The following is a 13,334-nucleotide window of genomic DNA, read 5'->3' on the forward strand; positions in this document are numbered from 1 at the left end:
AAGCAATGGCAGCTTTCAGTCGAAGAATATGTAAACAACCAAGCGTTCGTAAGGCTTCCAAGTTTTCCAATTTCCTATCCACTTTTTTGAATGTTTACACATCTGCCAACTCTTATTTATTGTCTGTTACAATCCTCAAATAAGTTTTCTTTCTTTTAAAAACGTGTATGACTAAGAAATCCAAATGATATCCCTCTGAATCAAACACAATTATTGTCCTCCAGTGAAATACACAACTTTAAAAATGGCGGCCGCTTACATTTAACAAAGCCAGGTCTAATATAAATTCGCAGTCAGTAACAGAAATATGAATGGATGGTTGGACTTTTTCTCCTACTAGAATTGCGGTCAGACATATTCTTTTAATAAAATGAATACTATCACCACCATTTAACGTTGATTGTGGAACTTATTTTTCAGCCCATGACTTCTTGTATTTAATGAGAAATTCGACTTTTTGAGGCTCTCAAAGGGGAAAACAGATTTTAATATTAACGTAAATATTGAGAAAATTTCGTTTTAACTTGTTTTTAAGCACAAAATAAAAAGAAAATTTGTTTGTTTGTTGTGTAAGATGTAATTTTATTTCATCTCGTGAACTTTAAAAACAGTATTCTCACTCGTGGCTACGCCACTCGTGAGAATACTGCTTTTAAAGCCCACTCGATGAAATAAAATTTCATCTTACACACAAACAAACAAATATTCTCTATATAATCATCTGATATATTACAGTTAAAGATCGGCAAGCATGAAATAAAGGATATCATTTGCATATGTTAGTCACACATCATTTTTTAAGAAAGAAAACTTATTTGAGGAAAGTTACAGAAAATAAATAAGTGTTGATAGTTGTGTAAACATTCAAAAAGCGGCTAGGAAATTGGGAAACATGGAATTGTTGAAAAGCTGCATAACGGACACTGGGCTGTTTACTTGTTCTTCGGACTGATGGCTGTCATTGATTTTCAAGTTTTCATATTGCACTAGGCAGTTATTGCTGGTAGGATACTGAAATATGTCCATATGTCACCAAGAGCAGTGTTGCATGTGAAAGGAATTGTAATTTTCAGACTGTAAAAATGAAACAAACAAATTTTGAGGCGCTATTTGGTGGTTAGTAATTTGAAAGAATTGAAGTAAGTTTTCTTCTTTTTATTAATTTTGAAATTTTAAGTTATTTATCAATTTCAGCTTTGCTTTTCTCTAAACAGCCCCGACAATGTCAGAATTGTCAGCAAAAATATAAATGAGGTACCACATGGGGAAACATTAAAAAGTAGTCTCGTCGAAATTATATTTTGATATTTTTCACTGATTGTGAAATTATCAAATTTATTTCATGCTTTTCGGTGGTTTATAGAAATATCAGTGAAACAAAACTGATAATTTTACTGTTTTAAACAGTGAAATTATCAACTTGATAATTTCACTGTTTTGAATATTTGAGCCCGTTACATTGTTTCATTAAAATACGAGCGTTCACAGTACTGGAAACCAACTTAATGATGTGACGTCGTAAATGACGTCACGTTGTATTATTATTTGGCGCACTTGTCATTAAAGTATAAGGTTAAACTGTCTTTTTAAACATTTCTTTGCATATAATAAAAAGATAATTTGTTTAGTTTAGTTTAGTTAGCTGCGCCACTCGTGAAATATACCTTTTAGTACTCACTCGGTGAAATATATTTCGATCTTACATTAAACTTACCAAATATCCTCTATACAATTTTCACAGATAAATCATTTATTCACTGAAAAGCATAAAAAAGGTTAATCTATTTATGTGTGACCGTGTCACTGATTTTGTCGTATGATCTTGTTGTTGTTTTTAGCAATACTCACAATATCAAAATCTTCAGATCCCTCTGATGCCAAAGAAACTTCAAAAGCGGCACCATGCTCAACATCTATATAATATGCCATGGTCTGAAATGGATGATAGAGCAATTAAAAATATATACCTACAGATAGTTTCCGTTTTTACAATATTAATCTCCCTTGCCAACAGTTGTAGCCATTATTGGCGTCCGCGCCGAAGCATGGACCCTTCTGAAATGAAACAACTTTGCTTCTTTAAAATGAAGCATGCGAGATGTCTTTTTGCTGCCGTGGTTCGAAAATATTTGTGGATATTTTTTATAAATTACAATTATTTAACAAAATAGAATTTATTAAATATATTGAATATAGTATCATAATGAAAGATTGTTTAACACTTCATTTCTTAAAATATTTTGAAAGATTATATGCCGGAGAAATGGACTTTTTTCTTGGCGCACCCGCACTCCAGAGCAAGCCCATTGGTCGGCGAATTTTTGCTAGGGTTTACTTATTGTGACGGCAGAGAAAGGGAAAGCGACAAAAATATCATATTCAGATGCTCGTTTATTGGTTCCTTTTTTTCCGGGGTTTCATATTGTGACAAAGGAGAACGTGTTTTATGTTTGACTATGATACAAAAGAGAAAGAACATCAAAACACTCGGCAATCTGATTAATACTTGGGGGCTACGCCCCTCATACAAATCAGATAGTCTCATGTTTCGATGCTCTTTCAATTATTAAATTTAAAATAAATTATATATTAATATATATGTTAAAAGTTGTTTCAAATCAAAAGTTTTTTGTAAAATTCAATAAGCAAATTTTCGGTTGATGTCGGTAAGTATATGGAAACATTTCTACTACATTTTCAAAAACGGGCATAAAGTTTTTTAATCAAATAATTTTAGTCCAGGATTTACATAGAAAATGTATATAAACAGTATATATAGCTGCATGCCTCCAACCACAATATTTGATGAAAATCAAACTTGAGTAAAATGTGTGCCATTTGTTCCAAAATATCTCCGTTGCGTTATTAAGTCATACCAGTTCAAAAGCAAACAGGACGTTTCTTTCCCAAACCAAATCGGCCCCTATGCAAAAATCAGCCCCTAGGCGTTTCGGTCCTTTTCCGCGAGACTTTTCGGCCCTTTTTTTAATTACATTTAAAAATGAATTTTTAAACTTAAAGTTGTTAGAAAAATGTAGTATATTGATTGATTGATGGCACACAAACAATATTTATTTTATATTTAGGTATGTTTTTTTTTAAATGTGTAACAAATTAATTATTTAATAATTGCTAATTAGCGGTTAGTAATATCAAAGAAAACTTCAAATGTTTTTAAACTTATGATTTGCTATAATTTCTTGATAATATTTTAGATTATTATCATATCGTTCTGATTGTAAATCTGTCACTTTTATTGTAAAAAAGTGTTATTTGTTAAAAAAAATGCCTGTTTACAATGTATTGTTTGTTTTATTTCATGAAAGTACAAGTATCATTTTTAACTGTTATGTGCTGTTTTGTATTGCTGAAACTCGTCATTTACTATTAATTTAATAGTTGTTGATAATAAATATTTGTTTTATGTATTGTTCTTTGTCTTGCTTTTTAAATGTTCAAGTTAAAAAAAAAGCTTGTTGATAATAAGCAGGTGAAAATCTTTTTCAGTGTTTGTGTACTATGTTTTGTTTAATAAAGTTTATGTTCTGTTCTATTTGTTTTGATCACTACTACTTTAAAAGCCTCATTCAATTACAAAATCATAAATTTAATTATTCAATTAATTCTCCCATTCCCTTACTTCATTCATTTTTTGAAATGCTATTAAAATTCTGGCATAAAACACGTAAAGGTAAAACTTATTATTACATGCTTTTCGGTGGTTTATAGAAATATATCAGTAATATAAAACTGGTAATTTCACTGTTTGAAACAGTGAAATTACCACTTTGATAATTTCACTGTTTTGAATTTAAGCCCCTTACGTTGTTTCAGTGAAATACCAGCGTGCACAGTACTTGGTACCAACTTAATGACGTGACGTCGTAAATGACGTCACGTTGTATTATTATTTGGCGCGCTTTTCATTCAGTATTAGGTTAAATGTCTTTTTAAAACGTTTCTTTGCATATAATAAAAAGAAAATTTGTTTAGTTTAGTGTAAGATTGAAATATGTTTCACCTTGTGAACACCAAAAGTTCATATTTCACTCGTGGCTGCGCCACTTGTGAAATATACCTTTTGGTGCTCACTCGGTGAAATATATTCCGATCTTACACTGAACTAAACAAATATCCTCTATTTCTTAACTAAATATTGGGCCGATTTGGTAAAGGGCCGAAACGCCCGGGGCCGAAACGTCTTGGGTAATTTGAGGCCGATACGTCTTGGGGCCGAAATGACTCGAAATCTTTCAAAAGTTTAAGGAGCAGCAAAATTTCGGCACACGGTTCACTCGGTCATAATTTTTATAATAGTGCATGGTGATACTGTAGCTATATATATTGTTCACTGTTACTATTTATCAGAACATGAAATAGTAAAGAACTATTCAGAAAACATACGGTAATCGACTTATACAGTTTAAAATATTAAAACGGTATGAAACATTCACGTGGGCTAAGTAACGCATATGATATTTTTAGATTTTTCTATGTACCAATTTGTTCACTTCGATGTTGATTTTTCGTTTAAGTTAAGTCGTATTCTGAAACGGAGCGTGCGCAAAACATTTTTTGTAGACTGCTCCTAATGACTTTACACTTTAAATGAGATTCATTTACTACAATCAGATACGCAAAAATGGATGCCGCCAGCAATCAGTCTGAACACTGTGGAGAGGTCTGATGACCTCTCCAATCAGATTTTGTGAAAGGGCGACAGCAACTTCTCGGGCCTTTTCGACGGTCATAATAGCCGATTATTCCGATTGGTATTAGGGTGTTTGATTATCAAAAAGAAAATGTCCCGAACAATGAATAGCAAACTATGTTCGTGAAGTTTGCAGCCTAGCAGCTAGGCAGTCTAGCAGCCTGAAGTTGGTAACCTAACAGTCTGGCAGCCTAACAGCCTGTGGTTGGCAGCCTAACAGCCTGACAGCCTAGCAGCCTTAAGATAACTAAGAATAGTACAAACATGAAAATGGTCGGAAATAGATCATTCCACGCCTTTTTTTCAATATCGTGATCTTTATTTTTTAAGATGTTGAACTTTTTCTTTCTGACGCTTCAAAATTTGTGGTGAAGTTAGCAGCCAAACATCCCAGCCTAAAGAAAACTAAGGATAGTACAAACATGAAAAACGTCGGATATACTTAGACCATTCCACGTCTTACTTAAATATCGGGATCTTTAATTTTTAAAATATTGAACTTTTTTTTTTTTCATTCTGACGCTTCGAAATTTGAGAAGTTAGCAGCCCGGCAGCCTAACAGCCTGTTAGCCTAGCAGCCTAAAGAAAACTAAGAAAAGTACAAACATAAAAACGGTTGGATATACATCAGTAGCACTTCCTTAGATCATTCCACGCCTTTTTAGCAATATCGTGTTCTTTATTTTTTAAGATGTTAAACTTTATCTTAACATATTTTTTTTTCATTCTGACGCTTCGAAATTTGTTAAAACAGCATATTAAGCCCCGCCTATAAAGTAAGCACGAATTTCTGATAAAGCGTTATCATCCTGATAGACTATAGTGTAGCGGAAATGATCACTGTCCCTGTGAATGTGACTTGTAAATAGTGCATATGCTTAATCCTCCTTATAAATATATATATGTATGTCTAAAAATGGAAAAAGATTTTAAAGTCTTCAGGACATACGAAGGATGATCAAAAATAAACCGGACTGGGACTGTCAATTCAAACTTATCACACACCCGTGCTGATTTTGCGACTCCGTAAAAATGGTATTGCACGGCCGTGCATATATTTTGACGTGACGTCATTAGCGTTATACAAACATAGTGTCAAGACGCGCTAAATGTTAGCGTTGTACTATAGGCGCGTCATTGAAAAATGACTCTTATTTTACTTTAAACGGTCTTTATTTTGGGAATGTGATAAATAGAATATTAAATTCGTGTAAGTTCATTACTGAATTTATTGCACTCGTTGAATAAAATAATATTATGCTCGCCAGAGGCTCGCATAATATAATTTTATTCAACTCGTGCAATAAATTCAGTATTGAACTTACACTTATTCAATATCCTCTATTTATATCACAATTAATCGGAAAACTATGCCATATCTAATTTGATAACGCAACTAGCTTGTACGTTACAGCGAATACAAAAAAACATGGCAGAGCACACCCTTCGCAGTACATAAATTTGCGCTATAAATAGGCGCTTTATGAAGCGTATATTTTACAATATGACACAATAAGATTTCAAAATACGCCGAAACGTCATGTTCAACATTTGACGCTGTCAGAAAAATTGCTTCGTTTAAACCACAATTATCTCTGCAATCACAATTCATATGTCACATGTGAAAAAAATGCGTTAAAATTATGCCGTCAGAACGTCACGAAATTCGATCAATAAGAAATTGTGTCAATAGTAAGTCGAGAAAATGTCTAAAACATATATAGAAAGGGATAATGGAAAAAGGGAAAAGGTTAAGGTAGCAACAGTTAAGTTTTTGATTGAAATAAATGATTAAGAAAGGGTAATTGAGAAATTGAAAATAAGAAAAATAAGGGAGAGGCAGAAAGAAGAAATTTTCAAGGACGTTGGTGACGTCAATCGCCGAGAGACGTTGAAAAGTGGCAGGCTATTGACTGCGGACATTATAAACGATGTTCGACAGTAGTTACGGGACTGATTAAGGAATGATAAATATCAATATTTATTTATCACACTGGCAAGCGGTTGGTTTATGGAGATTTCATCACAGAAGCGGTGGATAAAATATAGCCGTTTGCTGCTGTCGGTAAATTTATGACTGAATTACTTTATGTTTTAATGTTTTACCGGAAACACCTAATGAGACTGGAGCCCACATATGTACTTTTCCAGCTTATTACACGCACACGGTGCAATTCATTGCCATTTTTGCTAACACTTATGTACAGTTTGACGTGGGGACGCCACTTTTGCCTATTTTAGGTTAAAACAACTACAATTGTTTGCAAAAACGGCACCTTAATGCACAAGCACTACATCATATTTATAATACTTGCAACGAAACAACTATATTTTGAATTTTTTAAAAAATTTATTGCCTTTTTATAAAATAGTAGACAAAAAATTGATTACAACGCAGACGGCGGTTGGTCCCGATACCATTAATGTCTAGTGTGAGGGTTTAACTTGACATCACGCATTTTTCAATTTAGAACAACCATTTTCTTACAAACGCTTTCCTTTAGTTTTTAATATTATGTCATGATGTTAGAATATGATAAACATTTCAAGCCAAAAAACTTAGGGGTCACTGATCTCATTTTCTGCTCATAAATTTCATTTTTTTACTTATTCGGTAGTAGAGCAGAATAATTCAATTTTAAGAGGTATTATGGTAATGAAAACTGATGGCTGAAGTGATAACAGATTTGAAACCTATGTATATACTGGTGGCTGAAAATAACAAAGGGCAATAACTGAAATATAATGAAGGGTAAGTTATCATTCTTGTGTGCTGCACTCCTCCTCAATGAGATCTATCCCCCTATGAAGTTTCAAGTTGATATCTCAAAGGCTTTTATAGTTATGCTCTGGACAAAAATTAAGCATGAACAATAACAAAGGGCAATAACTGAAAAATTATGCAAGGAAGACTTATCAATTTTGTGTGCTGCACTCCTCCTCAATGAGACCTAATCACATATGAAGTTTCATGTTGATATCTCAAAGGCTTTTTAGTAATGCTCTGGACAAAAATTAAGCATGAAAAATAACAAAGGGCAATAACTGAAAAATTATGCAGAGTAGAGTTATCATTCTTGTGTGCCACAATCCTTCTCAATGAGATCTATCCACTTATGAAGTTTCAAGTTGATACCTCAAACACTTTTTGAGATAAGCTCCGGACAAAAAGTATGAAAAATAACAAAGGGCAATAACTCAAAAATTATAATGGGTTATCGTTCTTGAGCATAGCATTCCTCCTCAATAAGATCTATACACCTATGAAGTGTCATGTTGACATCTCAAAGACTCTTGAGTTATGCTCCACACAGGTGACAAATTAAGTATGAAAAATAACAAAGGGCAATAACTAAAAAATTATGAAGAGTAGAGTTATTATTCTTATGCACTGCACACCTCCTGAGTGAGATTTATTCACCTATGAAGTTTCAAGTTGATATCTCATAAGCTTTTTAAGTTATGCTCTGGACAAAAATTCAGTTTAAAAATAACAAAGGGCAATAACTGAAAAATTATGCAGGGTAGATTTATCATTCTTGTGCACTGCACTTCTCCTCAATATGATCTATCCACCTATGAAGTTTCAAGTTGATACCTCAAATACTTTTTGAGATAAGCTCCGGACAAAAATGTCGGACGGAAGGACGGACGGAGACAATTTCTATATAAAAATGGATCTTATTTACTTTTCATGTGATAAACTTAAAAACGAGATCGGTGAATGGTTTCCTCTAATTCAAAATATTTCAGATATTTCGTTTTAGTTTTGACTGTAAACTCTACTTATTTTGGAAATGTGATAAACATTTATTACATGCTATTCAGTGGTTTATAGAAATATATCAGTGATATAAAAACTGGTAATTTTACTGTTTGAAACAGTGAAATTACCACTTTGATATTTTCACTGTTTTGAATTTAAGCCCCTTACGTTGTTTCAGTGAAATACCAGCGTGCAAAGAACTCGGACCAACTTAAAATGGCGTCACGTTGTATTATTATTTGGCGCGCTTTTCATTCAGTATTAGGTTTAATGTCTTTTTAAAACGTTTCATTGCTTATAATAAAAAGAAAATTTGTTTAGTTTAGTGTAAGATCGAAATATATTTCACCTTGTGAACACCAAAAGTTCATATTTCACTCGTGGCTGCGCTACTCGTGAAATATACCTTTTGGTGATCACTCGGTGAAATATAACCCGATCTTACACTGAACTAAACAAATATCCTCTATATATTTTCTATTACTTAATTCATTTAAGTTGTTAGTTAAATAAAGTAGTAATATTTTATCAAACGTGTTCAATAATAATTAAGTACTGAACCCTAAGTGACATTGTACTGCACAGTCTGAGTTAGACCTGGAAACTTAAAGACTGTTGTTTTCTTATTTCTTATACATGTTTTATGTTTTTTTAACCAAATGTAAGATTTTAGAAAAAACATCGGCCTGAGAGGTGTATATCGGCTATTTAATTCCGGTTTGGAGTTTTGATGCGTAGGAATTAACCACGAAGGCATCAAAACGACAAAATCAATGTTAAATAACCGATATACACCTCAGAGGCCGATGTTATTTCGATTCTAACACGATAAAATGAGGAAGATCGATAATGTTATTTTTTAAAGCAGAAATAACTTCGGGTGCCGATTTTCGTATAACGGCGGATGTTCAGTCAGAGAAATTGATAACGTTTACATAGCTCTGTGACGTGGCGCGCTATCTTTAGTAATATTTTGGGATACCATGCGCGGTTAAATTGAATTCCGCAGGAAACCCCCTGACATATTACGTCGTTCATTGACCAATCAAATTCTTCGTAATAAAAAATGCTATGCCGTAGTTTTTATCCTAGGTAGATCGGTTCAGCGGATGCTGCGTTACAGCAAATCATAACAAAAAATGTGAATTTATAAACGGAAAACTTATGTGTGGAGGGACATAATTTCAAAGGTGAATATTTAAAAAATTAAACAGCACCATTGGTCTTTTATGTTATGTTCAATGTAATTGCGGCCAAGCGTTATTATCAGACGACCCCTATCCAGAAATTCACCCATGAAAAAAATGGCGCCGGAAGTTGATCCGAATTTCGTTATAGAAAAATTACTCTGTGGTATTTTCATAATACTAGTCTGAAAATTTGAAAGAAATATAAGAGTCGTTAAAATTATATTGATTGTTAAATGTTCTCCTTGCAAGATGTACCGCAAAAATTTATACGAGTGTGAAAATGTGACTTTTGTAAAATAGCAACTTGCATGTATTCGGACATGTACTTGAAACGGACAATAAACGATAATGCATTTAAACTGGCATGACCGAAGGTATTACAATTGTTTTGAATTGTTATATTACTGTCTATATATAATAATAATATTAATAATATTAATATAATAAATCCTCCTGGTTATATTTTTTTTAAACTTTTAGAGCAAACAAAGAAAAGGGTGTCTAATCTCTGACAATATGCTTATTATTATGTATTTCTTATGTTATTTATTGACATGTATGAAAAAGTACAGCACACTTGGTATTCAAATATCACTTTTTTGCATCTTCTACCCCACCCCATACCCCCTTTCCCTGTATGAATTGTGTCAGGTCTTCCAATCTGCCACCTTAATGCTATGCCCCATACATCTCAAAATAATGCGTGCACCAGTGCTGTTACTTTAGTTTCGTTTTCATTTCGTGCGTTTCTTTCTTGTTATCGAAATTGTTCGTTCATTTTTCTCAAGATGTCGGAAGGGAATGTAATGCAGCGGTATGTATCATTGTTTTATTACTTTATTATACATTTAAGTTAACAAGTATAATGTGTTTGTTTTACCATAAAAGGTAATGAGTTGTGTTCAGGCTTGTTCTGCGGCATTTTTCATGGAGCACTGTGAATTTTATGTGTGTTTCTGTTTAATGCTTAGGTTATGGCTGAAAATTCATCAATTGTCTTTCAATCATGGTAATCATTGTAATGTACTAAATCAATCCTTTATTTGCATCCAAGATGATTTGACGGACCTAGAAATTAGGAGTGTTTGCTACATAAAAAAAATCTTAATGACACCGATGACTTTCAGAAGTATTAATAATTTTAACTGTCAATAAAAATACTGCTAAAGTTAATATTTATTTATATTAAAATTCAAAAGTATTAATGAAATAATTTTGAAGAATATGAATTTATATTAGATTTGTAGTAAATTTTGTGCACTACACCACATTACCTTTTACACATGAAAAAAAAAACAAATAGTTGACTTTTAAGCAGCTTAATGATTAACTTTTGAGCCGACTGTGTAAAGCAATGCATGCATGCACATTGCGCTAGAAGACCACCGGGTTTTTATCTGGTATCTGAGTCTCTGCACTCTAGTATCGCCTCGGCCAAATGTAACTTTGTAAACCTCAAGCTGTTTCAGTGTTCAGCAAAAAATCACCAGCAAGTTATATCAATATACATATATTTATAATTCTTACACGACCCGCATTTTTCCTATTGAACAAAGAAGAACCGAAAGTGTGTGTTATTATGCAATAGAGTCACTGTTTGACGTTCTATATTTAGGCATGTGACGTAATCATTATACATGTGACATAACCACTACAAAATCCGACGCGCTGACAATAAGTACGGAAACAAATCAGGTGCAATTTTGCTTAATAGCAGGTACGGCAGCATTTTTTTTTGTTTATGTCGTGTTAGAATCGAAATAATATATCCAAATCGGTGATTTTATCGCTGGATAACATCACTGTTTGTCGTTCGGATGCGCATCATTATATCACTCGGGCTACGCCCTCGTGATATAATTCCTCGCATCCGAACTCCAAACAGTGATGTTATTGAGCGATAAAATCACAGTTTGGGATATATTATTTCTTAAATAACATAAAGTAACGATATATAAATATAAACCCCATATTTTCGTGATTTTGGTCACAATACGCTTCCGTAGAAAAGAAAAATTACAGAACTGTTGAATTTACATTTTTTAAAATACACAGTAAAAATGTATGGTTATTTCTGTTTCATTTAAGATAACTGTACAAAAGAAAACAAAGTATGACAGTGAGTAAAAGACAAACACTCTTTTAATGATTACTTCATTTAAAATTGTGTTTAAAATCGCGAAATTATATGACACCTTTTGTCATCTGCATAATCGATTAGTTTGTGGTCAATTCTATTTATCTACAAACATATTTTTTCCTTAAAATGTATACAGCTGCACATAAAAGTGACTAAAATTACTCACCTTTGCTTTTGGAATGCGGGAATTGAAGATACTTCAGATCTTTCAACGAAAATATAATAAACGTGACGTCACCAGAAGTGCATAACATCAAAGTATGGTGTAATTTAAGAGACACATTTAAATATCGATTTTTTCTAAACTTTATGATCGATTTTTCAGGATTCTGCAAGGAGTTTTTTGAGGACTTTTTTCTCAAAATGTAGATTATGTTTATCATTTATATAATCGTGAAAACATTTGTGAAGGAATTTGTATTACCATATTTTTTATTATGACTGGCCTATATTGATATATAACAGTACAGTTTTTTCATTGATTCATATAGGGAAAAAACTCGACTATTATATATCGGTCGAGTTTTTTTCGCACCTTGTATATATCAATGCAGTTTTTTTTTCATAGAGGCTCCAATGGGGCAGTGGTAACGACCATTCCCAGTAGCAAAAAAAAATGAAATCATAAAATAAAATAAAATAGATATATAAATACAATGAAAAATATAAACAAAGATAATTAATGAAATGAAATGTACTCTCATTTAATCAAAAGGTACATCCGCTGAATGAGTTATTTCCACTGAAAAAATGCCCTTTAATCTTGAATCAATCTTGGTAATAGTATACAATCCGCCTCTAATATTGGATGTCTTTTGTTTATATTTCTTTTTGCAGCAGCGAAAACAGCTTGAAAAAAATGCCTTATCACAAATAACTGTAATGTAGCTAACGATTTATTTATTTATTTGTTTCTATTACAAGAAAAGAAAACATTATGTCATTGCGATAAAACAGTTATAGTATATGAAACTCGATAGTTACTGGGGTTTAACACTGGCTGGGGCGATATCTCGGGATGTTTCTGCAAAAAATAAATTGTCTCGGCCTAACGGCCTCGCCATTTTTTAGCAGAAACACCCTTTGATGTCGCCCCCAGCCAGTGTTATATCCTCGTAACTAACTCGTTTCATGTACTATAACCATAACGTAGCAAGCAAGGGGGTTCGTAACCGTTTTTCTTTGATAATGAAATTAAATAAAAAGGTTATTTTTTCGTTTTTCGTGAAATATGGTATATATATATTTTCACGAAACATGATAGAATGCCACATATTTTCACTCGCCGTCCTCTTAATCTCTGAAGTAGCGTTAGTGTATTAAGCGAACTGCGAAGGGAGCGTACTATATGACATTTCTATCGTTATCCCTTTCACTGTCGTTACAATAAGTAAACCCCGGAAAAATGAACCAATCAATGGACATGCTTTCGAGTGCGGGTAACTAAAACTGCACTCCAGTAAACGCACTATGACTGTATATGTATACGATTGAAGTCTGACATATTTTCAAAAGAAAGGTCCCCAA

General features: G+C 32.8%; 1 protein-coding gene across 2 annotated transcripts in view; it reads right to left on the reverse strand.

The window, feature by feature from the left end:
• Positions 1-735: 735 nt before the first annotated feature.
• LOC132742397 (uncharacterized) overlaps positions 736-13,334 on the reverse strand; it is a 31,809-nt gene continuing 19,210 nt past the window's right edge. Inside the window, exons 4-5 of one of the 2 annotated variants that reach the window (XM_060730811.1) lie at positions 1,849-1,932; positions 736-1,011 (exon numbers count right to left, since the gene is read on the reverse strand). In XM_060730811.1, the coding sequence (XP_060586794.1) occupies positions 865-1,011; positions 1,849-1,932 (231 nt within the window). In that variant the 3' untranslated portion in view covers positions 736-864. The remainder of the gene's footprint in view (positions 1,012-1,848; positions 1,933-13,334) is intronic. The other variant, XM_060730812.1, reaches the window with a different exon arrangement.

Source organism: Ruditapes philippinarum, unplaced genomic scaffold (genome assembly GCF_026571515.1).
Source record: "Ruditapes philippinarum isolate M1 unplaced genomic scaffold, ASM2657151v2 ctg11922_1_1_1_1, whole genome shotgun sequence".
NCBI lineage: Eukaryota > Metazoa > Mollusca > Bivalvia > Venerida > Veneridae > Ruditapes > Ruditapes philippinarum.